This window comes from Panicum virgatum, chromosome 3K (genome assembly GCF_016808335.1).
Source record: "Panicum virgatum strain AP13 chromosome 3K, P.virgatum_v5, whole genome shotgun sequence".
Lineage (NCBI taxonomy): Eukaryota > Viridiplantae > Streptophyta > Magnoliopsida > Poales > Poaceae > Panicum > Panicum virgatum.
The window spans coordinates 2,292,176-2,318,935 of NC_053138.1; the positions used below are offsets into that span (position 1 = coordinate 2,292,176).

A 26,760-nucleotide genomic window follows, 5' to 3' on the forward strand; every position below is an offset into this window, starting at 1 on the left:
TTATATGAGACCCGTTTAGTTTTCAAAAAAATTTGCACAGTACCCATTACATCGAATCTTCGAATACATGTATGATGCATTAAATACAGTTAAAAATAACTAATTACACCATCTAACTAATTCATACGAGATGAATCTAATGACGCTAATTAATTCATGATTGGACATTAATTATCAAATAACAACGAAATATGCTACAATGCCAAAACTCATTTTTTTTCACTATCTAAACACAGGCTAAATTGTTCGTTTCTTGAAAGAAATCGCAGCAATTTCATTCAACTTCTTGCTATCCACCCGAGTCGTTGTCGCAGACTCCCGTTCTTGAACAATTATCCGTTGTCATTGAACATTTTGTCCTGAACGAACAAATACAAGGAAACGGAAACCTCTAAAAAGATGTGGATCCCCCCGCCCGTTTGCATGGGACGAAAAAGAAGAAGAAGAAGAACAGCACAGCACTATCGTGATAGCTCTTGTGCAGTAAGTACTATACTAGCTAGTTGCACACCACTAGAACCCAGCAAGCAAACATCTGTCCATGGACCAGGCTTAGGTAGATAGGTGGTCTTTTCTTTTCTCTCTTAGGAGAGGGACAGTGCACCGTATTCGGACGGACAGTTGGTATTAGCGCTGAATAATAATGTAACCTTGGAGTATTTGCAAAAGAAAAGGGGAATTTCAAATCGATGAGTCGCTTGCCTGAGGCCTAGGCCAACCTAGTGCCGGGGACCTGGGGGGCAGCCGTTTGGAGCCACCACATCAAGCAGCCCTGAATTCCCGCGGTTTCTGACATTTTTTCTGACCTTGGACTCGGCAGCACCAACGAGCAGCTACAACTGCTGTCGGCTGTCGCTTCGCCAGATAGGATTTGCACTGAACCAGCCAAGCTTAATCAGGTGCAGTAACGATACCGGAACGCCCGTCGTTTTCTCAAGTTGATACGGAGTGCTAATTTGAGGTGACGGAGACTTAGAGCAAGCCTAATAAACCCGCCTATCAATTTTTAATGTCCAGCAGCAAACGCCAGCGAATAAGAGTTTAGCAAACGCGTATCCGTCCGCTAGGAGCCGCCGTTTCGCGAGTTATCCGCTCGTGCTTTCTCTCTCTCCGCGTAGGACTCTACTCCGGCTCCCGCTGACTATTATAGTTACTCTTATATTTGATTTTTCTCTCTGCACTGATTGAACAAGTGGACCGACTTTGCGTTGTGTCTGAACTTCGACCGACTTCGATGCGTACAGAAGTACACTACTAGTCCACTACTTGTCCAAAACACTCCAATGCTTTTCTATACACATTTTCCAGCACTGACCTTTCGCTCGGCCCCTTGTGAAGATGAAGAAAGATCTACCAGGAAGGTACTGGAATACAGTGACGGAGGGAGGACTGAACAAAGAGGTCAAGTGCATGCGTTCATATAGACTGCTAAATTAAAGGCTGTGTTTAGTTGTGTACTTGTGTTGAGCTACGCACTAAGGGGGTGTTTTGGAATAGAGACTTAAAAAAAGTCACAGGGACTTTTTAGTATTTAGAAGTATTAAATAAATGTTAATTATAAAACTAACTGCAGAACCCTGGGGCTAAACTGCGAGACGAATCTAATGAGGTATCTTAATCAATGGTTAGCGAATGGTACTGTAGCATCACTGTAGCAAATTATGAATTAATTAGGCTCATTAGATTCGTCTCGCGAAAAAACACTCAGCTGTCAAAAAACATTTATAAACAGATTTTATTTAATACTATAAAATAGTAAGATTTTTTTTAATGTGATAGGAATTTCTGAAAAAAGTTGGGATCCAAACAGAGCCTAAATTCACATATTCCTTCCTTCACGACATTTGCAAATTTACTGCTGGCTTGTGTTTTATTTTATTTGTGAATATATATTCCACTTGAATGACAGTTCTTAGGGTATTTATTTTAGTTACGTGCCTCGCATGCAGAAGAATTGTCTGATTGTATCCACGTCCTCTTGAGCTCGTTGTACATGTACAACGGAACTTCCCTTGGTCAGACTTGTGTGTAGGTTCTCCCATTTCTCGTTTCTGAATGAACAGAAACATTAGTTCCGGTATGCGGTACCTTCGGTCAGGTTGTTGACTTGTCGGTAGAGTAGGAGTACTTCATCAGTCGCCGTGCATCACGTCAGCAGCACAGTGCTACAGTTCACGTACCTGCTTCCAGAAAGCTGCTAGTGCTTTCAGAATGAGTTAATTCCCTCGATGCCATCAAAATTTAAGTCAATTCTTTGAATGCCATCAAAATTTAGGTCATCCCTTCATTGCCATTGAAATTTTACTTCAATCCCCTCAGTGCCATTTCTGTTAGATTCCAAACAGTAACCGTGAAAAAACTGTTCACAAATTGCTAGACTAGAGTACTCTATTTGCTAAGGTATTGCGAGCTACTAGTACTTTGCATGCATGACTGTGCGTATGGACAGCCATGGTTGATTGGAATATGCCTGTATGGACATCAATGTTAACATGTATGGATGTTTTTATGGACAGCACTGAAGCTTATATATGTACATAGATTTATAACTGTCTACAATGGTATAGAAGGGATGACACTACAAATATTTCATCCATGTCATACAGGGGCAATAACGTCATTTTCACCTAATTTAACAGTCAATCTAACAGCTGACTCACGGAATGGCACTGAGGGGATTGGAGTAAAATTTCAGTGGCAATGAAGAGATAGACTAAATTTTGATGGCATTTAAGGGATTGGTTTAAATTTTGATGGCATTCAGGAAATTTACTCTTCCAGAATCTCTGCGACTGCTAGTGCATCCAGAAAGCTGACCGGCCCTGTTTAGTTCCAAAAAAATTTCCTACAATACCCGTTACATTAAATTTTTGGACACATACATGGAGCATTAAATGTATTTGAAAAAAATAACTAATTACATAGTCTAACTGATTAGCACGATATGAATCTTTTAAGCATAATTAATTTATGATTGGATATTATTCATCAAATAACAATGAAATATACTAGTGATAACGAAATGTACTACAGTATCGAAACTGAAACTTTTTCGTGAACTAAACACAGGCCTTGTGGACCATGTCGCTTTCCGCGCCACATTCAGCTACTGTAATATAAAGTATGTCTCGTACCACTCCGTGTCAGATTTCCGGAAACATAAAAAAGTGGAATGTTAGTTCGGTCGCATTTTGCAAGGCTGCATGCTCGTCCATACCGAGTTGCCAGTCGTGGCTTCGTCAATAAAAAAACATCTACAGTATCTATCACACTAAATTTTTCGACACATACATAGAGCATTAAATAGAATTGAAAAAAATAATTAATTACACAATCTAACTAATTAGCACGAGATGAATCTTTTAAGTCTAATTAGTCCATGATTAAATATTATTTATCAAGTAACAACAAAATATGATACAGTACCAAAACCGAAACTTTTTCGCGAACTAAACACAACCTAAAACAAAATGCTGCCTACCCTCCTCGTGCATGTCTTTTCCGGAGACAAGGCTGTCATTTTAAATGGATCTTTTTTTTAAGTTCAAATTACTCATCTCAAGTATTACTTGGATAACCCCTCAACTATCTCTTATTTCATTTTGGCCTCTAAACAATGTCATTTGGTTCAATTTACCTCCTAATATAATTTATTTTTTTATTTCTTCTCATACAAATAAAATTATAATTTAAAATTTTGCAGGGTTATAGTAGGCGTCACAATATATGTCAAAAAATATTATAAAGTTTTCATCTTTGTCTTTTCAATGATTTTGTATCATAACGGTTAATTTATTATTCAATATCATACCCTATCAAAATAATGTCTGAACATTCTTGACATATTTTTCTCTTTTTTAAAATCTTGACAAATTTTTCTAAAATCTATTATGATATCCGCTATCCTCCTGCAAAATTCAAACTCACGACTGGTTGAGCATGGATAAATAAAAAATAAATCTTATTAAGGAGTAAATAATAAATTGGACCAAGTGACATATTTTAGGAGCTAAATTGAATCAAGAAATAGTTTAGGCGGTTATGTGAACTTTGATGATACTTAGGGAAGTAATCTGAACTTTTTCCTTTTCTTTTTTTGGAGAAAGAAAGACACATGGTGGTTACTAGCGTCAGTGCAGGCATGAGAGCGGCGAGCCCGGAGGGAAGCGGGAAGCAGGATTCGAATAAATAAACTGAATTCCATCTGCGATTTAGACAAAGCAATTATATATACTTACGGCTACTAACCGTGCCTAGTTTCAAAGTTTGGCATGGTCGTCAAAACTTTTGTTCTTTAGCAGCCGCTATTTTAAAGAAAGATACAACAGAAGGACCAGCTTTGTGCGCAGTATCAGTTAAAGGACTCGATCAGGATTCAGAAGACAAATCAAGTCGGAAAATGGGAGGCTTTAGTCTTTATGCAATATGCATGCATGGCGCCCAAGTTATCATGCTTCCTTTTCCTTTTCTTTTGAGTCAGCCTGCCGCCGCGTTGGAGTTTGTGGAAATTTGTGAAAAAGGGTCACCTGGAAAGCATCTGGAATCTCCCGAAATTCAGATTTTCAGACGCACTTCGCGTGTGTCACGTCATTGGATTAATTATACGCAGGTACTAGAAATATGCATTCCCTCCTAATGACGTACTACTCATACTCCTAGGAAGATCATATCAGAAAAGAAAGGTGTCTTATATGTGCCAGCTGCTGCTAAGCTACGTCATTGCTGACCGAGTACATGCTCTACTCGAGAACCTTCGTAGTCTGCACTCACACTCTGCACACCTAGCTAGAAGCCTTGTCCCGAGAATCTTCTAGAAGCCTTTCCGTCTCCAAGTGGTTCTAGAACTGCTTTGCAATATTTAGTGCAGTGGAGGACAGAACGACCGATGTTGGCCCTGACGTCACTGTGCTTTGGTTTTAATTTACAAAACTAAACACGCATGATAGACTAGAACACGTGGATGGCTGCCTCTGCTGAACAACGTTTTGGTCAGTAGAAGATCTCCCTTCGAGAGCATCTCCAACAGTCTTCCTTTACTAATAAACTGATAATATTGAAAAGAAGATGTAGTCCAATAGTTCTTCAAAACCTCTCCCTTTCCCCCGATAATTATATGGGTGTTCCAATATTTCACCACACCTCAAATAAAGAGAATTTTTTGCTCTCCCAATATGTTAGTTGTACTGTGAGAAGTTTATTGGAGAAATATAAAAATATCTTTTCCAATAATCTATAAGAATGGTATTAGGACATTCCAATATTTCCACTTGTCTGTGAGAGAAAGAGAGAGAGGAGAGGGTAGAAGGAGAACAGCTGACGTGGCAAGTGAGTAAGTGACGCCATGTCGGACGGGTGATGTGGACCAAAACCAGGCTGGTTTCGTCTTAGAGGGGAATCTGCAAAATTTCGATAGTTCACTGGTGCACGATGTCTGGTTTCGTAGTTTTGGGTAGAAAATCGGACAAGTTTGAAGACAGACTTTACCTGCTGAATTAATTAATAACCAACTATTCTTGCATGCACTGAATTAATAACCAACTAGCACAAGAACACCATCTGCACATGGATAGATGAGCACTAGCATTTGTCCAGTGCATCTAAAAAGAAGATTGATCTAGCGAATGTTTACTACAAAGCGTCACACTCAAGAAATTAAACTTCAAGAATTATCAGAAGAATGCACATGAAGTGCTGCTGCTCCAAGAACAACGGCTTCGTCTGGTTTCACCCTTATGTTTAGTTCATTCCCCCCAAAGTAGTCCTTAACGATTCTCTGAATCTTAGGGATCATGGTGCTGCCACCAACAAGAACAATCCCATCGATCTTGTTTTTGCTCCTCTCCAGTTGAGCAACTGCCATGACTGTCTCCACCAAGGCAATGATTTTGTTGAACAGATCATCATTTAGTTCCTCAAATTTTTGCCGCGAGAGCGAGTGCGAGAAATCCATGCCGCCGCCGAATAGAGACTCGATGCTGACTTGGGCATGATCTTGAGTACTCAAAGCCTTCTTGGCACGCTCACACGCCATGCTCATGTTTCTGAGAGCAGTCCTGTCCTCTGTGATATCCTTGCCATGCGTGGACTTGATCACCTCGACCAGGTAGTCCACGGTCCTCTGATCGAAATCATCTCCCCCAAGAAAAGGATCATTCCAATGCGCAAGGATTTCAAGATCACCATCCATGAGCGTGACGATGCTCGCATCAGCCGTGCCCCGCCGACATGGAGGACAAGCGCATTGCCGTCCTCGCGCAGCTTCCCGCGGAGGCCGTAGGCGACAGCTGCCGCAACCGGCTCCGAGACCGTGCGCACGACGTCCAGCCCGGCGATCTTGCCGGCGTCCATGGCCGCCCACGTCGACGAGCCACCGAAGTGTTGCGGGACGGTGACGACGGCGTGCCTGACCTTACGGCCGAGGTGGTCCTCAGCCATCTTCTTTAGCTCGGCGACCACCACGGACGCGATCTCCACAACGTCGACCTGCCTGACCGCGCCGTCCTTGGCCTGCACTTGGACGCTCGGGCTGACGAAGTTCCGTGCACCGATCTTGTACGGCACACGCTCGATGAGTCTCTGCACGACATCCTCCTCGTCCTCGTGATTTCGCCTATCAACAAAACCGTTGATGACACTTTAGTAAAATCAGTTATCGATCACCTAATCTAATTGTTCTAGCTGATTCGAGCAAAGAAACGATCGATGGTTATTAAATTGGTTTACCTTAGCCCGAGCATGCGCTTGAAACCGAAGATGACGGCCTCGGGGTCAGCGTCGGCGTGGTTCTTGGCGTCCTCGCCGACGAGGGCGGTGCCGTCGTCGGCGAAGGCAACCCAGGAGGGGATGCAGAAGCGGAACAAGGTCTCGTCCATCTTGCCACCAGGGCCATAGCCAGCGACGCAAGAGTTGGTGTTGCCCAGATCGATGGCGATCGCTGCTCCGGGCCGGTACCTAGACCTATCAGGGGTGCTGTTCGTGCGCGTGCCCGCGTGATAACGGTGCGGGATTTGGAGCCCTGACACGGCGGCGAGCAGGCAGACAAGGATTAGAAGCAGTGTGCGAGCCGTAGCCCTGATGCCGCCATGGCCAGCCATTGCAACAGACAGTAAACGCAGGCGCCGCGTGGGACGAGGAGGCAAAGGCAACTTCTGTTCTACTATATAGATAGATAGATCCCGGCGCAGCGAGAGATCTACACCGATTCGGTTTGGACAACCTAGTCCGTCTGGCTCTCGGATCGGGCCAGGTGACCGATCAAGCCATCAAGGAAATCGCTGTTAGCGTTCTTGATCGTGTCAGCCACAAACCTACAGCAGGATCAAGATTCTGATTATATATCGTTTCTTGTGAACGAAAACGTGGGTTAAATCCAAATCAACATTGATCTGCAACTAGCACATGTAAATTTAAGAGAGAATTGGAATAAACTCTTTCAACTGTTTGGAGATGAGCGAGATGTTGCAATCCTTCGTCCCTTGAGCTCTGCTGTGTTGATGAACGGGCCGAAGACTGCCTGCGTGGATCACCCTCCTGCAATAATCTCTGATGCTGCTCCCTTGCTTTTACTGCAGACTTAAGCCTCCAAAATACCATAAGAAAATAAGCCCCATCAGAAAATGTGCAAATTTTTCAGTCGAAAATGTGCACAACTGATGCAAACTCGAAGTCGACCGGCCAGCAATAATGAATATTCATGTGAGACGTATGTATTTTGCACGCCTGTCACTCTGTCATGATGTTTAATGGAAAATTCCGAATGGAGAATGTTTGTTTCTACTGGTGACGAGGCTATTAGTCTGTTGTCACTACCAGTTTAGATAAACCTCTGTTGTCTGTTTGTGCACGGCCAGTTTAGCATAATAACCTCAGTTTGTTTGTGCACTGGTTAATTTGAAACAAACAAGTCATTAGCTCAGCCATCATAGATATCTTCTTGTAGACTTGTCAAATTTCAGTAAATCTTATAGACTTGTCAAATTTCAGTAAACCCACTGCTTCACTGAAGTATGGTAGAATTCCAGAAATAAGTCACATAGCCACACACACATTTTTGCACTGACATGGTACTTGACATTAAATTATCAAATAAGTGTTGCATGATAGATAAAAGAAGTTTAGTGGTATTTTTCCCCCAGCCCTCAGAATTCCAGAAGGGTTTCACAATTTTGCACCATAGAGCTTGTTAATAGCGAGTAATAACATGTTTCTCCAACTGATGTAGCTCCCTTTCACTTTGATTTTGCTTCAGCGTCTTTAATAATACATTCTGACTAGAACTATCTATGAAAAACAGAATAAAGAATTACAATTAGGAAATGAATACTGAATCTTTACAATCCCTAGCTATAAAATTCAGTCAAAAGAGTAGGTATGAAGTACTGCTCCAAGAGCAACTGCTTCATGTGGTTCCACCCTTATGTTTGGTTCCTTCCCAATCCCATTAAAGTAATCCTTGACAAGTCTTTGGATCTTTGGGATCTTGGTGCTTCCACCAACAAGAAGAATCTCATCGATATTAATGCTCCTCCTCTTTCGTCCTGCTTCTAGCATGACTCTCCTTATCAATGCAATAACTCTTTGGAACGTATCATCGTTCAATTCCTCAAACTCTGACCGTGAGAATGGCTGAGAGAAATCCACGCCATCAAAAAGAGATTCAACAGTCACTTGCACATGATCCTGATCGCTCAATGCCTTCTTGGCACGCTCGCATGCTGCCCTCAGTTTTCCGAGAGCGACCGAATCCTCACTGATGTCCTTCCCGTGCTTCATCTTCACCAGCTTGGCAAAATAGTCCACGATCCTTTGATCAAAATCATCTCCTCCAAGGAAAGGATCGTCCCAGTACGAAAGGATCCCAGGAGAACCATCCATCATAACCGTGACGACGCTCGCATCCGCCGTGCCGCCGCCAACATGGAGCACTAGAGCATTGCTGCCCTTGCGCAGCTTCCTGCGGAGGTCATAAGCGACGGCAACCGCGACGGGCTCGGAGACCATGTCCACTATCTCTAGCCCAGCAATCATGGCGGCCTTCTCGGCATCCTGCTTGGACGGCCCGCTGAAATGCTGTGGAACGGTCATGATGGCGTACTCGACCTGACGTCCGAGGTACTCCTCGGCCTTGACCTTGAGCTGGGCGATCACCATGGACGCGACGTCCTCGAGGTCGTGCTGCTTGACCGTACCATCCATGGCCTCCACTTGGATGCATGGCCAGTCGCTGCTTCTTGTACCGATCTTGTACGGGAAGCGCTCGATGGCTCTCTGCACGATGCCCTCTTCGTACCAGTGGTATCGTGTGAGCCCAAGCAGGCGTTTGAAACCGAAGGCCGTGACCTCAGGCTCGGCGCTGGCATGGTTCTTTGCGGCCTCGCCGACGAGGGTAGCGCCGTCGCCGAGGAAGGAGACCCAGGAGGGGATGCAGAATTGGAACATGGTCTCGGCCTTGCCGGGGGCGTAGCCGGCGACGCAGGAGTTGGTGTTGCCCAGATCGATGACGATCACTTCCACGGCCGGCGGGTACCAGATCCGATTCCGCGTGAAGCTCCTGTACATATCCGGGAGATCATAATTCGGAATTTGTTGGAGCCCCGACGCCGCACAAAGCAAGCAAACCAACGTCAACAGTATCTGAAGAGTAGCCGCCGGCACGCCGCCGGCAGCCATCGCGACAACAGATCGATAGGGCCAGGGGGGCGTAGTTCGTTTGCCTCTCGCTCCTCGACAGGGGATTGCCTCTCGCGACAACAGAAAAGATCGATAGGGGATCGTGGTTCGGGCTCCTCGACCAGTTAGATTTAGTTATATAGGCGGCGCGTATGCCGAGTACGTTTGGAACCAGTGTGGCTCTCGGATAAGGGAAGTTTTTTTTTTAACTTTACGGCCGTCTGGAGGCATGATTTGTTACTGTGCTTGCAGTTCATTCACTAACCGATTAGTTGCTGGCAGTGGCGGAGCTTGCCCAAAATTTTAGCTGGGGCAGAGCATATTCGCCGCAAGAGAAGAAAACGAGCAAGCCACAGAATCGGCAGCAATTCCATCCGACTGCGATTGCTTGCCATGCCACGAGGGTGAAGGAAGGAAGAGTGAATGGGAGACCCTCATCTGGTCGAATTCCCCACCACCGCCGTGCTCCCGAACGGTGGCAACGCCCCTCCCGCCCCGTGGCTTGTGCCGGCAGCCCTCCCGCGCGACGTCGTGGATCTCCCAGAGGCTGGCGTCCAGCTGCCGCGCTGAGGCCGACGCGCCTCTGGCCCCAAGAAGAGGAAGAGCGGCTCCTCCGCGGATTGCGGCGACAGGCTCGGCCCCTCCCGGCGCCGCGGCAGATGGAGGGAGGGGATGCAGGAAAGGGGGCGAGGCCACCAAGAGGGGCGTCAGACGGGAGGCGCGGAGCAGATGGATGAGGGAGGCCACACGATGCATCGGGTTGGCCAGGAGCAACTCATTCAGTGTGTCACTGAGCTGGGCCAAAAACTAAACTAAATGGGCCACACGACTGCCGCCGGCCCAAAATGACCGTCTTCTTCCTCCGGCCTGCAGGCAGATAGATCGACGGTCGCCTGGAACGCCATGGCGCCATGGGAGGGGCAGGGGCGGGGGTCTGCTCTGCCAGTAGGTGGGGCAGCTGCCCCACCCTGCGTGACGGGTAGCTCCGCCACTGATTGCTGGGACCTGTATGTATCAATCTACAGTGTTCACGTTCAGCCATGCCATAGTGATCGAGTGGCCTACTTTCTTCAGTTTTATTGTCAGCCATGCCAATGATCGAGTGAACAAAATACTATACATATACGGAATAATTGTCAAGGTCATAACCTATACTCTCTCCATTCCAAGTTATAATTTGTTTGACTTTTTTAACTCTAAGTTTGACCACTTGTCTTATTCAAAAAAATATACAAATATTGTTAAATTTAAATCATTTGAAGAAATTTTATTAATAAAGCAAGCCACAACAAAAAAAGTGATATTTTGCATAATTTTTTTTTGAATAAAAAGAGTGATCAAACATGGAGTCAAAAAGTCAAACGAATTATAATTTCTAATAGAGGGGGTAGGCTACCATTGGCATGCTTGTACTAAAGCTATTGTCGCCTCCAAGACACTTTGACTTTCATTTTTCATAGAAGTATATAATACTTTAAGATGAAAGTGTTATGTATATTATGAAAATACTATTCATAACGAATATATATAGTAGCAAGTATACGAAGTCCATCCATATGGTTTTTAAATATGAGAGTTAAAATAAATATATATTTGACCAACAACAATTATAAAGATATATGGCAAGCGTACTTGGCTAAGAATTGGCCATGTATTCTTTCGCATATGCACCTGACAACACCAAACAATTCCTGTAAGTGGCAAAATTCTAGTGTTTCAAACATGCATGGTAGTAGTTTTATCATAACCAAAGTTTAGAGAGGCTTCGTATAAATGTTTCACATGTATAGGATTCGCGAAGAGGGCACGGCGCCAGCGGATTCGCGCAGCGCCTTGGCTGAACACCAGTGCCTGGCCAGGTCCCGATCGACTAGAGCAGAGGGGGATAGGGGGGGGGGGGGGGGGGGAGCAAAGCTAATGCATGGTGGGGGGATTAAGTGCTAAATGAACCCACCTCTAAATTAAAGGGAGCCATCATATAAGAATTCTATAGTCTTGATCCATAGTTTGTAAGTTTGCACAAGTATCTTGCATTGGTTTGCACTGGATACGCTCCTTTTTAACTGAGTACTCCCTTTTATCAAAACAGGTAGCTTTAGACCAAAATAAAATGCCGGTAACGATCAGAACTCTGGAAGCTTCCTGTCAAACCAGGTAGCTGATTCTTACGCCAAAATGAAAGGTTGGTAACAATCGGAGTTCTCGTGCCAGCATCATCGATGAAAGCTAAGCAACATCCCTCGTCACATGGAAATCATCAAGCAGAAGCATGGATGGACGACTATTAGAGTGAATCAGATATATATGTCTTAGAGTTTATGACGCGGTTGATCAGACACCAAAAATAACATGCCCGTAGTTCTATATATGTAGATACATCACACAACCCAAGATATACCGTAACTATCCGAACAAGATGAGGTGCAAGTAGTAACTAGATGCCAATAATCAATCGTGTGAATCTCATGCAAATGATTAAGCCTCTTCATGTTGATGATGAAAGCCTTTTCTCCTTTCGCTTTGCTGATGATGAAGACCCAACAGATCGCCGGCGCCCAGATCGGGGTTCACTTGCATTTTCAGTTGCCTTGAACGATCTCCGAAAATTCGAGAAGCAAATAAGCCATATCAATATCACAATGAATACTACAACAGCTACCCAGATGACCTTGGTAGTGGCGTGTGTTTGTCCTATTCCACTGACATGTTCTTTTCCCTCGTTGATAGTGCCTTGTGCTTGTACCCCTGGAGTATCCTCATGCTCTATGCCGAGTGAGGAAATGGTTGCTTGCCCACATTCTGGTTTAAAGAGATACAAACATCATTATTATTCACAAGATCAAATTACTGCTAATGATCATTAACAGTCAATATCGTAAGCTTATTAAACACCAAAGTACATAACGTACCGTCCAAACATTTTTTGATTGGAAACGACGACCACTTGGTGACGATGTGTTTGTCCTCTCCATTGCACATAATATAGGTTGTAGCCAGTTTTGGAGGTCCCACTCTTTCTTTGAGATAACGGCAAAGGCAGCATGCTCCGCTCACATCGCTACCTGGAACTTGATCAATAGCATACAGTAATGCGCTGCAGCATGTATCTGAGGGTGGCCTCCATACACCATCTGGCCGCACGCATGATAGAGTAGCTATGCTCGTCAAGTCGTAACGGCATTTACCCTCTTCTGATATTCCAGTATACTTAGCTGAACAAGCATGAGACGGTGATAGTAGGAGTGTGAGCAGGACCACCCATAACCGCAACCAGCATGGCATATGGACTGGCAATCAGAACAAAATACATACTAATTAGAAAGAATGTATAAAATTGCCTCTCAACGCAAGCTAATTTTTACCAATTACCTAGAATTAATTATGAGCAGAAACGAATTTATAGATATCCACACATGTCAGATAAATAGATGGTAATCATATGAAAATTTATAGTTGAGTTTGCTTCTACCAATTTCTCTATGATGACTATGTTATTTAAACAAAAGTTGTAATATCATATCAGCTGTTGATCTTGTTCATCAGTAACTTCACTCCTGTGAAAAGGGCTAAGTTGCAACCAATTCGCCAAACCTTGAAGTATGTGATTGTATGGAGAAATATGATCTCCTTGATGAAGATTTATTCCAAAACGGAGTAGCATTCCAAAACTTAATAAGCCTGGTGACGGACTGACGATTTAGTCTGCCTACGTGCATACGGTTGAGTGTGGTCGTGCGCGCGCGGCGGTGGTGCTTGATGAAATGCTTAGAATAAGGGGCATTCGCCGCGAATGGGCTGGTGGACGAGATCGAGCACCTCGAATGAATGAGCATAGGTGATGCCGTGTTTGCCTGGTTGCGTGCCGGTGTTGCCGAGGGTGCGAGGGATGTGGCTGCGGCGACGACGCCGTCCGCGTCGCTCGCGTCGAGCGCGTGCGGGCGGCAGGTGCATGCGCTGGCCGTGGCGAGAGCGCTCCCGCCGTGCCCGGTGGAGGAGGTTCGCGGCGACGGCGAGGTGCCGTGCAGCATGCGCGAGCAGGCCGTCACTGCCCCATGGCGATTAGGCCGAGATCCCGGGACCCCTGCGTAGTGAGTAGGCGGCCGTGTGCGCGCGGCGGCGTTTGACCGTGTTAGTGTGCTGGCGTGCGGCGAGGCGAGCGCGGCCACCGCGTTCGTCCAGCGGCGGGCATCAGCTCGGAGCGCCCGTGCGGCTGTGACACTGCTAGGAATCGGCAGCGGCTCGAAGGCCGGACAGATTCTCCTTCCAATAGGAAGTAGGGAGATGGCGTGGTGACTCACGTCGGGGCGAAGGTGAAGTCGTCGCAGGCTCGGGCTTAGTGAAGCGGCGGCGTGCTGCCATTCCCATCTCCTTTCCTCGCAGCTCGGCTCGACGTGGTCGAGATAGACGACGAAGGCGAGGTAGAGGCGGTCTTCCTCAAGTCAGCAGCGGTGCAATCCCACCACGGCTCGCCGTCACCACGCCTCCCGGCCTCCGCCTATGTCTTGCGCATGAGAGGAAAAGCTGGGAGAGACGGGAGCGGCGGCGGCCAGAGCTGCGTGGAGGAGAAGAAAGAAACAGGGTGAAGCGGGCTGGGCGGGCCCTCACGGCCAGCCAGCCAGGTCCATCTTGGGTTGGCATGGCCCATCGGTCTGGCTGGTGGACTCGCTGAGCTGGCTTAGGCCCGCGTTGGGCAGGCCGGGTTAGTTACGTTAGTTGGGTTGCGGGCTTGCGGCCGATTAGGTATGTGTTAGTGTTAGGCTTATATTACGTATTTAAGTTAGATTTATGATTTGAAAGCATGTCTGGACTATGGACAAGAGCATATTTAAGGAAATCCAAATAAATTTGATGAAACTAGTCTAATAACCTTTGCTCCTGCACGGGCTAGTTAGAGATATCTAATAATTATTTAACTCACGTTCTCTTTGACCAATTAAATATTCTAGAGATACAATACATGTTTATCATTATATAATTGTAATAAATGTGATAAGTTTAGTTACTAACAATTTTTTCTCACTTTGCATCACACCTCCATATATATTTGATGTGTATTTAATTGAATACTTTGTTTGAGCTTTGTGAACGACATGAAAATTGGTATTATTATCTCTTCTCTTATATATGAATATATATGTGGTGACACACACATTATGGTTAATATTTTTATATAAATAATAACATAAATAATATATTATTAATAATAATAGAAATAGTAGTTTAGAATTTATATTGTGTTTATTATAATATTATAATTTTGATTCAGATTTGAGGTTTATTACTTTTTATTACGATATCATTGGAAAATTTATGGGGTTATTTGATATTATTTTATAATGTCATAAGTGGGTAATTTATATGAAGATGAGGGGTTACTTTAGATTATTTTTTTATAATGGCAGAGGTGGATAATTTAGATACATATTTAGGGAGTTACTTTAGTCTATTTTTATAATGGCAAAAGTGGGTAATTTATTAGAAAAAAGATAGTAGATCCAATGGATATTATGATTAGAGTTGCCAAAGTGTTGGCCGGATGTTTTTGATTTTTGTGCGAATTTATAGATTTTTTTTTTATTTTTTTAAACTGTCCACTTAGGATTCTAGGTGGCTTCACATAGAGGCTTCAAAAAGAGCATCCAATTAGTAATTATAAGATTGGAATCACTCGTGCATAACTTCATGCTTCGTTTCTAAATGCAATAATTACTAATTTATCACTGGGCATGTTTTTATTTAATTTATCGATTTCATTACATGTTCGATTTAATGCACTAAAAATATTTGCCATCCAGTATCTTTTGGTACAGTTAAAATTTCACAAAATGTAGGACCTCCTTACCGTATGAAATGCATGAAGATACTGTGCGTAACAATAAAGCTAGGTTAGGTGGTGAGACCGTTTTGCATGCGAGTGTGTCCATGTCTCCATATTATATGAGAGTTTAAATACTACTTAGTTGAATGGCAGAGCTCTTGTCACCTTCATTCGAAATATATATAAACACTGGAGGTTAGCTTCTTGACACACTGCACATACTACAGAACTGACACTCAGATACTGTTTTGTTCGTGAATGGAATTAATACTGGGTGTTATGATGCTTCTTGCTCTAAGCTACTACATGGTCGGACCGTGCAACTGCAGTGGAGTGTGCTCTCCGGCGACGTACAGTAATAATCTTCGCTCATCTGCACTGGATGTACACGATCCTTTTGTTTTTACTAATTATATATAACTTCGTAATTAAACCCCCCACTAGTGCAGAAATATTTCCTTTGTGTATTTGATGGCTTGATGCTATGCTAATTTGTCTGATCTCCATGGATACCAGAGCTTCGCCTGAGCAATGCTGGCGCCTTCCACTTCCCTGTGTTCCACCGGGAGCACCCCTGCCTAGACCCATCGCCGGTACATGCATCAAGCGTATCAGACGCAGGCACCGTCATTGGGAACGACAAGATCCACCAAGGCAAATACTTCATGGCCATCAATCTGGGCACACCTGCCGTCTTCAACCTCGTCACCATCGACACCGGCTCCACCCTCTCCTGGGTCAGCTGCGAGAGGTGTCAGATAAAATGCCACCAGCAAGCATACGAAGCTGGCCCAAAGTTCAACCCTCAAAGCTCCACTACATACCGGCAGATCGGCTGCTCCAACGAGGATTGCATCAACATCCACCAAGACAACGGCATCCCCTACGGTTGCATCGACGAGACGGACACCTGCCTCTACAGCGTACGCTACGGGTCGCAGTACTCGGCGGGGAATCTCGGGAGAGACAGGCTCACTCTAGGCGACATCACCGTCGTCGATGACTTCCTCTTTGGCTGCAGCATGGACGACGTGTTCTACGGCTCCGAGGCAGGCGTCATCGGCTTCGGCAACAAGAGCTACTCCTTCTTCAACCAGATGGCCCGGCAGACGAGCTACAACGCCTTCGCCTACTGCTTTCCCAGTGACCACCAAGCCGAGGGGTTTCTCATCATCGGACCATACCCACAGAGGCTGGAGCTCGTCACCCCGTTGATCAGGGGATACGGGCTCAGATCGTACGTGTACTCCCTTCTGCTGCTGGACATGACAGTCGACGGGAAGCGGCTCGAGGTCGATCCATCCATCGACACACGTCAGATCATGGTGGTTGATTCTGGCACCGATGACACCTTCGTCTCGTCTCCAACTTTCTATGCTCTAGCCGAGGCGGTGACATCGGCGATGCGGGATAAGGGGTATTACCGTGAGTACGGTAGCGAGAAGGTCTGCTTCAGGCCTGACGGCGGTGAGCCGGTGAACTGGAGAGGCTTGCCGTGGATGGAGATGCAGTTCCTCAGGGCGACCGTGAAACTGCCGCCGGAAAATGTGTTCCATCAGCAGTCTGTTGATCGGATATGCTTGGCGTTCCAGCCTGATACCTCTGGCGTGCGAGATGTTCGGATTCTTGGGAACAAGGCACTGAGATCGTTCAGGGTTGTGTATGATCTGCAGAAGATGACCTTTGGCTTCCAGGCACGGGCTTGTTGAACACTGCAGGTTACAATTGCCATCACTATCGATGGTGAAAAATAATGTTTTTTTATGGCCATGGTGAAAAATAAGGGGAAATTGGGTGGAGGACACCGTTCAAAGGTGACTTTTGCCCTTGAACACTAAAAAAAATAGTCTTTGCTCCATCACACTCAAATTTTGTGTTCATTTGGCACAGCACATCACCGTTGCTCGCCGTTCCATCGGAGATTGAGACTCAATAATGGAGGGAAAATAGAAAATATTGTGAAACAAAGCAGACTCACGTGAAATGATTGGGCAAGTGGCGGATCATTAGAGTGGTGCGCCTGGAAGCTGGATCGAACAACAGCCGGGGCTTCATGGCGCCGCGCCGCACTTTGCCGTCAGGACCAGAAGCCGGCTGGGCACGACGAGGCCCGCGCCGCCGCCTCCGTTGGCGGGGCTTGGGCCGCGGCCGCCGGAGGCAGGCTTGGCAACGGGAACGACGATGGAAGGGACGTCGTCGGCGAGATCGGCGGGCTCGAGGCAACGAGCACCGACCGCGGGGATGGCTCGTTGGCCGCCGCCTCCTCTCCAGCCACCGGGGCCTTGGGGCCGCGGGACGCCGGATCCTCCTTCGCGGGCCAGAGGCCTCCGGCACCAGCGGCCTTCGAGCCGCGGGAGGCTGCGCTAGGTCCCGGACGACGCCCAGCCGCCGGTCTAAGCAACCGCGGCGGCACGTCGAGACGCGGCGGCGGCGGCCGGGTACCGGGAACACGCCCGGTGCGCCTGGAGCGCGAAGGCTGCTTGCCGGAGCCCTGCGACGGCGCCCTCGCCATTGCGTAGGGCGACCCCGCCGACGTGGCAATAGCTTCGTGCGGCGGCGGCATGGGCGGCGCCCAGGCAGGGTGAGGCAACGCGCCGGCCGGTATCCCCACGCCGCCGGGGCCTGGAGCGGCGCGGCTGAGACGGCGGGGAAGCGGTGCGGCCGGCGTGGCTGCAGCGCCCGCACCCGGCCGCGTCACCCCCGCTCCCAGCTCCCGCACGACGCGGCGGCGGTGGTGCCCGCACCCAGCGGCGGCGTGGCGCGGAGCTGGGAAGCGGAGTCCCGGCGGCAGCGTCTCAGCGACATGTGGGCGGCGGAGGCCCGGCGGCAGCAGCTCGGCGAGCTCGGGCGGCGGAGGCCCCGCGACAGTGGCTCAGGGGCGGAGCCCGGCGGCGGAGGCCTGCGGTGCGCTCGCCCGTTGGCTCGGGCGCGGAGCTGGGCGGCGGAGGCCCGGCGGCAGCAGCTCGGCGAGCTCGTGCGCGGAGCCGAGCGAAGGAGGCGAGGTGCGGCACTGGCCGCCGCTGCCGCTCGAGCAAGAAGATAAGGATGGGGAGGGAGTGGATGACAGGTGGGCCCTTTATTACTGTAGTTAACGGAGGCAAAAATACCGTCCTGTGTTAGTGTGGCGTGGCAAATAACCACGGAATTTCAGTGTCCTCCAGCAAAGCCAATTTTTTTCAGTGGCCGGTGGCCAAAGCCACGTTTGAGGAGTGTCCGTCGCCAAATTTTCCCGAAAAATAATGTTGAGCAATGAGTTGAACAATAATGTGTTTATCCTTTTTTTTTTCAAGAGAAAGGGCATAAGCTACTCCAAATCAAGTGTGGCAAAATTTTCCCGAAAAATAATGTTGAGCAATGAGTTGAACAATAATGTGTTTATCCTTTTTTTTTCAAGAGAAAGGGCATAAGCTACTCCAAATCAAGTGTGGCAAAATGAGAGCACAATGAAAATGTCTCAGTGAGGAATCACCATAAAATAACTAGAACAACTACCATGGCAAAAGGTATTGTAGCTGATATGGCAGTCAGCCGCACACAGCCGCTAGGCAGAGTAAATGTATCCAGATGCAATTCTAACTGCAGAGCACCCGAAAGCACTTCATCCCCATTTCCGAGTTCTGACTCCGAGCCAAATCCCTGAGATGCAATCGTTCATGCAGTTAAGCAGGTAGGAATACGGCAGACACTGCCAGTCAGAGTCGCCAATTAACATCTCAACGTCGGCGGAAACTACGCATCACATCCAGTTGCCGCTGCCTCAGGTTGCCATACTTCCTCCTGCGCCTTCCAGTATCGGCAGCACCCTGAATGACATAGTTGCAAAAGCTTTTTGACTCAACAAACAGATGTATGCCCCCAAGTAACTATTAGGGTCTGCACCAGAGGTGCCTTTTACCTGCTCCTCAGCCTTAATTGACTCCATGAGTTCGTCCATGTTGGGAGAGTCTTTTCCTTGCATGGCACCCATCATTTTCTGCATTCGGGCACACATTTGGAAGAGTTGTTACAAGTGACAACCAATTGGCTCACCTTGTAGGGAAGGAACAGTTAATTATATCCACCCGTGGTCAGTTTGGTTCATACAGGAACATACAGGAGAAAATGATTATATGATAAGAACTGAACCTGCTGTTCAGTCTTTCTAGAATCCTTGGCCACTCTTCTCCTTCTCTCACGTGATTCAGCAAGTAATTCTGGTCTTTCCCTTTCCTCTGCACAAGTAAATGAACATGTAACTGGGCCACTAGTATCTATTCGGGACAAGGGGTTCATCATCATCATGCTCTAAACCATTATGATTGACTATTGACTGAGACTATTTAATTAGTGAGCTTGAATTTTTGCCTTACGAAATTACATGTGAAGGTGTGCCATGTGTGCAGTAATTGCTGTGCTTGAGCAATGCAATTTTTGAGTGTTCAGACTAATAAAAGAAATTTGTCAAAAATGTGCTGAAAATTTTAAGAACAATCAGATATTTATGTAAAAACAGAGCAATCTCAAATTTAGGCAACCTAATGCCTGCCTTGTGGATGTGAGAACACTAACCAAATAGCTGATTGCATGTGCAAACTGAACTAGATATTCACACTTTTTTTTATCGAATACAGATATCACATTACCACACACTTAACCAAGCATGGGCGGCCTATTCAAAATGTGGCAATCAATACGAAATAATTTTCAGGTACATGCCCCATTTTTCTCATTGCACAGCTTAGAACAGTAATTTAGAAAATAAGAAAGTTATAGAAAGCATAGTAGGAGAATTTCAGAAGGTGCATGCAAAAAGATATATTTATGATGTGTGTTATGATTAGAGAACAAACCAGGAGTCATCACATTGATCATTGATTCCATAAACTTGAGATTCTTCTCAGCTTCACGAATTTGTGCCAGGGCAACCTATTCAAAATGAGGTAAGAGCTGCTTCTTAAAAAGTAAATCTTGGAATATATGTACCTTGTTCATTTGTCAAGATGCAATTACAATATATGTGTTATGACCGGCCAAGGCTACAAGAGAAGGAGAAAGGAGCGTGGCTGAAGGAGACGAGAACAACTTGGCGCCCAGACGCACGCTCCTCGCCAGTTACATTTTAGATCGTGTGTATCAGGTAGTTGTTAGGCAAGTCGTATATGTATGCTAAGACATCGTGTAAGACAGTTAAGTTGGAGATCAATAGATCTTCTGGCTTCTCCCCTGCGTACGCTCCTCGCTCTTGCTCTGCTCCTCCGCTCGACGCCGGCCACGACGGCGTCGCAGCCGCGCCGCCGCCGGGAGCCCTCGCCTCGGCCTCCAGTCCACCACAGCTACGCCTTGAGGAGGTTGGGGTCTAACAATATGCTAATAAACGGGCTCCATAAGTTCATAATTGCACCTTGTTCATGCCTGGAATCATGCAAATTAAACGACTGAATGAACCCATTTTTGCAATCATTTGTGTGTGCTTCAGAAAGTCATTGAAGTTAAATTTTGCACTCAAGATCTTCTTCTGTAATTCCTCTGCATCTTGGCGCATCTATTTGTACAAACAGGTTACGCAATATAATATCAAAAACATAGTCTAATGAAGGCAAGAGAAAAGGATCATTTCACAGGGGGCACTTACCACTTCTTGTGCTTTTTCAACAAATGAGAGTACATCTCCCATTCCCAGGATACGCTATGCCATACGATCTGGATAGAAAGGCTCAAGATCTTCAATGCATTCTCCTTGCCCTACAAATTTGATGGGGTTTCCTGACACCTGCAAATTTGTAGGTTGTTCATACACTAGAAAGGAAGGAAGCAAGAAACAGCTGATGAATGTAAGCTTTATGATTTGACCCTTTCATGTATAATAATGGATCATCGTATCTTTTTCTTTGTGTAGACCATAGGCTGTTAGATTTTATTATCCATAAATAGGATCTTAGCTTAGTCTAGTCATAATCACTAATCAAACTTAATGCGGAAATTAATTACTTAAGGACTAACCAGAGCCTGAAGTCATCATGGACGCCTCAGTTCTTGTAGATTTGTTGATGTAGATGAAGCAGACTTGACCTTCACCAACTAGAGAGATTTAGATCTCTGTGTTGATGAAGTTCTTTGATGTCGATGATGAGCAGCAACTTCTGTTGATGCCTGCCACGAAGTAGACGAGGAAGTCGTGCTTCCAGCCCCTCGCAGTGCTCTAATTGATTGGTGTTTAAGTTAATCACGAGATTAACTGATTAGGGTTATGTCTCATATTTATAGACATCACTGTGGGGCTGGGGCCGACTTATAGATGGAAACATTAGGTGTACCTGCCAATCACGGTACATGACTTATATTTGGTATATTATCTCTAATTTTGTGGAATTTGTTTGTCATGTAGATCAAGATTGTTATTGAAGGAAGGTATGGCTAAATAGGATTGGATTGATTAGGGTGCAAAGCACGAGTACAAGTACATATAGGCAAGGATGCCTAGATATATGGAAATATCCTATCAGGGGATCCTTGCTTATCCTAATCACTAGATCTAATCCTAGGGGGGCGTACCTGGACAGTGCGAGCGCCCCAACCCTAAAGGCCAATATGGCCGGCACAACCAAAGGCCCATGGGCCAGCCTATACAACTCTCTAACATGCCCCCGCAGTCTGACCGTCGATAGCACGAACGTTCAGACTGGACCTGAACTCCGAGAACACCGATGACGGAAGTCCCTTGGTGAAGATGTCGGCGTACTAAGACGATGTCGGAACATGCATGACGCGGACATCATCAACAGCAACACGCTCCCGCACGAAGTGAAGATCGATCTCAATGTGCTTGGTGCGTTGATGCTGAATCGGGTTGGAGGACATGTAGACGGCGCTGATGTTGTCGCAGTAGACCAACGAAGCGCGCGAGGAGGTGCATGAAGCTCAATGAGAAGTTGAAGCAGCCAAGTGGCTTCTGCAACACCATTAGCCACTGCGCGATACTCAGCTTCAGCACTAGACCCGGAGACTGTATTCTGCCGCTTCGACGACCAGGAAACCAGGTTGTCCCCGAGAAAAACCGCAAAACCCGATGTGGATTTGCGAGTATCCGGACAGCCTGCCCAGTCGGCATCGAAGTACACAGTCAACTCGCTCTATGAAGACGGTCGAAGGAGAAGCCCCAGGTGAAGAGTCCCTCTGATGTAGCGCAGGATACGCTTCAATGCAGCAAGGTGAGGCTCGCGCGGATCGTGCATATGCAAGCAAACCTGCTGAACAGCGTAAGCGATATCCGGCCTGGTGAAGGTGAGGTACTGCAAAGCACCTGCAAGACTCCAGAACTCAGAGGCGTCCTGAACCGGTGGACCATCAGCCGCCAACTTGCGGTTGGTGTCCACAAGAGTAGAGCACGACTTGCACTCAGCCATACCAGCACGATCCAGAATGTCAACCATATACTGCTGCTGAGAAAGAAGAAGGCCCGAACCACAGCGTTGGATGTGCATCCCCAAGAAGTGGTGAAGCTCACCCAGATCGGTCATGCTGAACTCCTGCTGCAAAGCCTGAATGGTGCGCTGAAGAATAGCTGACGAGGAAGCTGTGAGAACGATGTCATCAATATACAGTAGAAAGTAGATGGTATCGGTGCCGTGGCGGTAGACAAACAGGGAGGTGTCTGACTTGGCCTCGACAAAACCCAGACTGATCAGGTATGCTGCGAAGCGATTGTACCATGCACGAGGAGCCTGCTTCAACCCATAAAGAGATCTGTTGAGCCGACAGACAAAATCAGGGTGAGATGGGTCCTCGAAACCAGCTGGCTGAGCACAGTAGACTGTCTCCGAGAGCGTGCCATGGAGGAAGGCGTTCTTCACATCGAGCTGGTGGATGGGCCACTGTCGAGAGAGCGCCAGGGAGAGGACGGTGCGAACTGTCGCAGGCTTCACCACAGGGCTGAATGTCTCATCAAAGTCCACACCTGGTCGCTGAGTGAACCCGCGTAGGACCCAGCGAGCCTTGTACCGTTCCAGAGAACCATCAGCCCTGAGCTTGTGCTTGAAGATCCACTTCCCGGTGACCACATTGTCACGTGGCGGGCGAGGAACCAGATCCCAGGTGTGATTCCTCAGGAGGGCAGCATGCTCTTCTTCCATAGCCGCCCGCCAATTGGGGTCGGCGAGGGCGCTATGGAAGGTCTTCGGGACCGGGGACAGTGGCGCCGCGGTGAAGAGAGCAGGCTGCCTGAAGCCGAGCTTCGCACGGGTGACCATGCGATGCTCGTTGATGACGGGGACCACTGGCACGGCTCCCTTCGGCAGAGGAGGTGTGCCGGTGATCGGAGGGGGAGGCGGCGCAGCCTAGGTACGTCGCATGTAGACACGGTCGTAGGGCTGCACCGTCGGGAGAGGACGCGCTGCCTGGCAAGAGGCAGGGTCCGAGCCCGGTGCAGGTGAAGCACGGGCTGGGGTGGTCGGGCTCTGCGGAGCAAAGCCTGGCGGGACCGTCGGGGCAGCCGTCGGCGATCTTCGCTGGCGTCCATCCTTGAAACACGCGTCGGCGATCTTCGTTCCGCGTGCGCGCGTCCTTATTTGCAGCTGCCGTCGCCGGCCTTATCCTTCCCCGCTGCCGTGTTCTCCTTCTCCTCCCCATCTTCCTCCTCCTGGAGCTCGAGCAGAGCTCGCCCCCATCGCCGCGCCGACCAACTCCGGCCGCCGTTCCTTGATTCCGCGCGCCCACGGCCCCCTAACCTCGCCCTCCACCTCCTCCAGCCTCCTCGAGCTCGCTCCCACGTTCTCCTGGCCGGAATCGAGCCCGCGCCGCCCGGCCGCCATTGACGCCGCCGCGAGGAGCTCCGTCGGCCGCCATCGATTCGCCCGTTCCGGTGAGCTTCTCGTCGATTCCTCGCATGGGGAGCACCCCCTCGTCGTCCTCGACCCATTCCCCTCCTCACCCGGCTCCCTCCCCGGCCTCCCCGGCGGAGCTCGCCGTCCGCCGCCGCCCGCTGCCGTCGCGCCGCCTCCCCGTCGCTTTTCCTCGTCGTCCGCTTGCGGGGTGAGCTATGCCTCGCCCTAGAACACGCCATGCTCCTGCCCCTTGCCCCGCTCCGGCTCCGCTTCGCCGGCGCCGCCTTGCGCCGCCGCCGCCGTCGAGCACGGCGTGCGCGCGCGCGCGACGCGTCACGCGTGCCGCGGTCAAGGTCTCTGGCCTTGCCTTGACCCGGCCTGGGTGGGGCGCCTGCCCGTGGGGCCCACCTGTCGGCCTCTGGCCTGGCGGGTGTGGCCGGATCCGGGTGCACCTAGCAATTTTGCTAGGGTTTTCTTAGGTTTATTTGTCCGCAATCTTGCAAAATGCGTAGAAATTTGTGTATAGCTCTAAAAATTATGAAACTTGTTTTGTTAGATTCCTCTAGTTTAGATCTACTCAGAAAAAATATTGTTTTGCATGTTACTTTACTATAGATTTATCTATATTTTTATTTTGCAAAAGTGAGTTTAATGCTTAGTTATTTGAGTATTGCTCTAAAAATTTCAAACTAAATTTTGTTAGACTCCTTGTGAGGTGTAGTTTTCAGTGGTGATTTATGCTTGCTATATAAGTTCATTTCTTAATTCTTGCATCGCATTCATGCATTATAGTGACCGAACCGTCGGAGGTCGAACCCGTGGAGCCCACCGAGTCCGTGGAGCCTGAACCCGGAATCCCGTTCGTGGTCGAGCCCGAAGTTATCCAAGGCAAGTAGCTAAGCATATTCCTTGCACTTGTCTAATCTGATTTAGTTTAGCTATTCCACCTGGGTATTGTTGGGCTATATATGTATAGTATGTATGTATTGCATTGTTGTACCTATCTTGATGCATAGTCCTTCCTTGATTTGTTACCCTTGTTCTTGGCACTAGTTAGTTAGTTAATTACTTAATTTGACTAGATGCTTAGCCCTGCTTAGAATACTTACATTGCTCGCTAGACAGGAATGGTTTGGAGGATCACATTTACCGATTACCCTTGATCGCACTGGTTCGGTTGGGTTGTTAAGAGTTTGGTAGTATCGAGATTCGAGCGGAATGGTATGGCCTAGAGAATGGAGTCACATGGGCATAGTCCGCTTGAATCGTTTAAGAACCGTCCGTGGATGACGTCGGTTTTGAGCACCTTTCCGTGCTACCACATATCCAATATAATGGTACGGATAAGCCAATTACCTTCTTTGACATGATCATTGATGTGCAGTCCTAGATACGTGGCTACGGGCTATGCAGAGAGGCTTAGTGTGTCCCCAGGTGGACCTATGTATAGGAAAGTTTAGAGATGTCCCTGGTGGAACTAAGTCTCTACTCGTAAACTAGGTGTGAGATTCAATGATCGAGCCTTATTGGGAACGGTTAACGTGAGTACCCCCTTGCCCAGCGTGATCGGTTGGGTGAGTCGCATGGTCCCCGCGTCGTGTGGGTAAAGTAGTACACCCTTGCAAGGTTATAATTAATTCGAATTGCCGCGCTCTCGGTTATGAGCAAGCTCCTTATCCCATGAACTCCTCGTAGAATTTCGATTATGATGTGAATGGTTCATGTTACAGCTATGATCAGTTATAGATTATATTACTCTCTTAATCAACTAAAATTGTTTAGGGGTTTAGACAATATTAATTAATTCTGATAGGTGATAGTGTACAGAGCTAATGCTTCTACAATAATTACTTAACCTTAAAGTTTTTACTTGAGCCATTGCATGATCCTTGTATATGTATTCGCGTAAGTCTTGCGAGTACCTTTTGTACTCAGATTGCTTTCTAAACCTAGTTGCAGGTGAGCCGGAAGTGGTGTTCGGCCACTTCTACCCCGCTGATCCAAACGCGGGGGAAGAGTAGGTCGTGGTGGCTGTAATGATGTCCTTGAGTAAGGCATCATTACTTTAGTAAGTCTTTATCGTAATCGAGCTCCGTGAGAGCATGTAAATACAATAAACTTTAAGTTTCTATTTAATATGACTTTCGTGAGCCCAAGGCTTGTAAGTGAAGCTTCAAACCCACCTATATTGAACTTGTAATATTAAGTTTCGAACTCTGTTTTTGTAAAACTGCTCTTTGTAAATTATTGGCGATGCATTCGATTGTAAACGGTATGTGCATATGCTGATTCTGGGCGTATGTTGGAGCACATACCGGGACTACCGGATTTTATATTATTTTGGATGAACGACGTGTCGGTTATTCGTGTCTCTAAATGTGGGATAACACGTGGCACGCTCTCCGACAAGCACGTATTAACTCTCATATGAATGATAATGACCGGCGATTTGTTTAAAATAATATCAAATTGGAC

General features: G+C 47.3%; 5 protein-coding genes across 5 annotated transcripts; 1 reads left to right on the forward strand and 4 right to left on the reverse strand.

Moving 5' to 3' along the window:
* Positions 1-5,659: 5,659 nt before the first annotated feature.
* On the reverse strand, positions 5,660-7,094 carry LOC120700343 (heat shock 70 kDa protein BIP5-like). Its single transcript, XM_039984564.1, has 3 exons — positions 6,724-7,094; positions 6,226-6,610; positions 5,660-6,118 (listed from the first exon to the last, which is right to left on the reverse strand). The coding sequence occupies exons 1-3, from the start codon at positions 7,092-7,094 to the stop codon at positions 5,660-5,662; spliced, it is 1,215 nt and encodes a 404-aa protein (XP_039840498.1).
* A 1,258-nt stretch (positions 7,095-8,352) lies between these two features.
* LOC120700344 (luminal-binding protein 4-like) lies at positions 8,353-9,669 on the reverse strand. The gene has a single exon (XM_039984565.1). It carries the CDS (start codon positions 9,667-9,669, stop codon positions 8,353-8,355), a length of 1,317 nt encoding a protein of 438 aa, XP_039840499.1.
* A 2,270-nt stretch (positions 9,670-11,939) lies between these two features.
* On the reverse strand, positions 11,940-14,211 carry LOC120700519. The gene is made up of 3 exons (XM_039984778.1): positions 13,968-14,211; positions 12,579-12,956; positions 11,940-12,468 (listed from the first exon to the last, which is right to left on the reverse strand). The coding sequence occupies exons 1-3, from the start codon at positions 14,032-14,034 to the stop codon at positions 12,155-12,157; spliced, it is 759 nt and encodes a 252-aa protein (XP_039840712.1). The 5' UTR covers positions 14,035-14,211; the 3' UTR covers positions 11,940-12,154.
* A 1,941-nt stretch (positions 14,212-16,152) lies between these two features.
* LOC120700345 (aspartyl protease family protein At5g10770-like) lies at positions 16,153-17,196 on the forward strand. The gene has a single exon (XM_039984566.1). It carries the CDS (start codon positions 16,153-16,155, stop codon positions 17,194-17,196), a length of 1,044 nt encoding a protein of 347 aa, XP_039840500.1.
* A 1,650-nt stretch (positions 17,197-18,846) lies between these two features.
* On the reverse strand, positions 18,847-22,361 carry LOC120696738 (signal recognition particle 54 kDa protein, chloroplastic-like). The gene is made up of 7 exons (XM_039979720.1): positions 21,467-22,361; positions 21,099-21,236; positions 20,868-21,008; positions 20,317-20,392; positions 19,613-19,698; positions 19,383-19,460; positions 18,847-19,290 (listed from the first exon to the last, which is right to left on the reverse strand). The coding sequence occupies exons 2-7, from the start codon at positions 21,138-21,140 to the stop codon at positions 19,201-19,203; spliced, it is 513 nt and encodes a 170-aa protein (XP_039835654.1). The 5' UTR covers positions 21,141-21,236; positions 21,467-22,361; the 3' UTR covers positions 18,847-19,200.
* Positions 22,362-26,760: the final 4,399 nt, after the last annotated feature.

Coding starts and splice junctions, on each gene's coding strand:
- LOC120700343 (XM_039984564.1), bottom strand. CDS start 7,094: ATGGCTGGCCATGGCGGCATCAGGGCTACGGCTCGCACACTGCTTCTA. Junction 6,611..6,723: donor AAGCGCATGCTCGGGCTAAG/GTAAACCAATTT, acceptor TTTTGTTGATAG/GCGAAATCACGAGGACGAGG. Junction 6,119..6,225: donor GCAATGCGCTTGTCCTCCAT/GTCGGCGGGGCA, acceptor GATTTCGATCAG/AGGACCGTGGACTACCTGGT.
- LOC120700344 (XM_039984565.1), bottom strand. CDS start 9,669: ATGGCTGCCGGCGGCGTGCCGGCGGCTACTCTTCAGATACTGTTGACG.
- LOC120700519 (XM_039984778.1), bottom strand. CDS start 14,034: ATGGGAATGGCAGCACGCCGCCGCTTCACTAAGCCCGAGCCTGCGACG. Junction 12,957..13,967: donor GACTTCACCTTCGCCCCGAC/GTGAGTCACCAC, acceptor TCTGATTGCCAG/TCCATATGCCATGCTGGTTG. Junction 12,469..12,578: donor AATCAAAAAATGTTTGGACG/GTACGTTATGTA, acceptor TCTTTAAACCAG/AATGTGGGCAAGCAACCATT.
- LOC120700345 (XM_039984566.1), top strand. CDS start 16,153: ATGGCCATCAATCTGGGCACACCTGCCGTCTTCAACCTCGTCACCATC.
- LOC120696738 (XM_039979720.1), bottom strand. CDS start 21,140: ATGGGAGATGTACTCTCATTTGTTGAAAAAGCACAAGAAGTG. Junction 20,393..20,867: donor TGATTCCAGGCATGAACAAG/GTGCAATTATGA, acceptor CATTTTGAATAG/GTTGCCCTGGCACAAATTCG. Junction 19,461..19,612: donor CTAGAAAGACTGAACAGCAG/GTTCAGTTCTTA, acceptor GCCCGAATGCAG/AAAATGATGGGTGCCATGCA.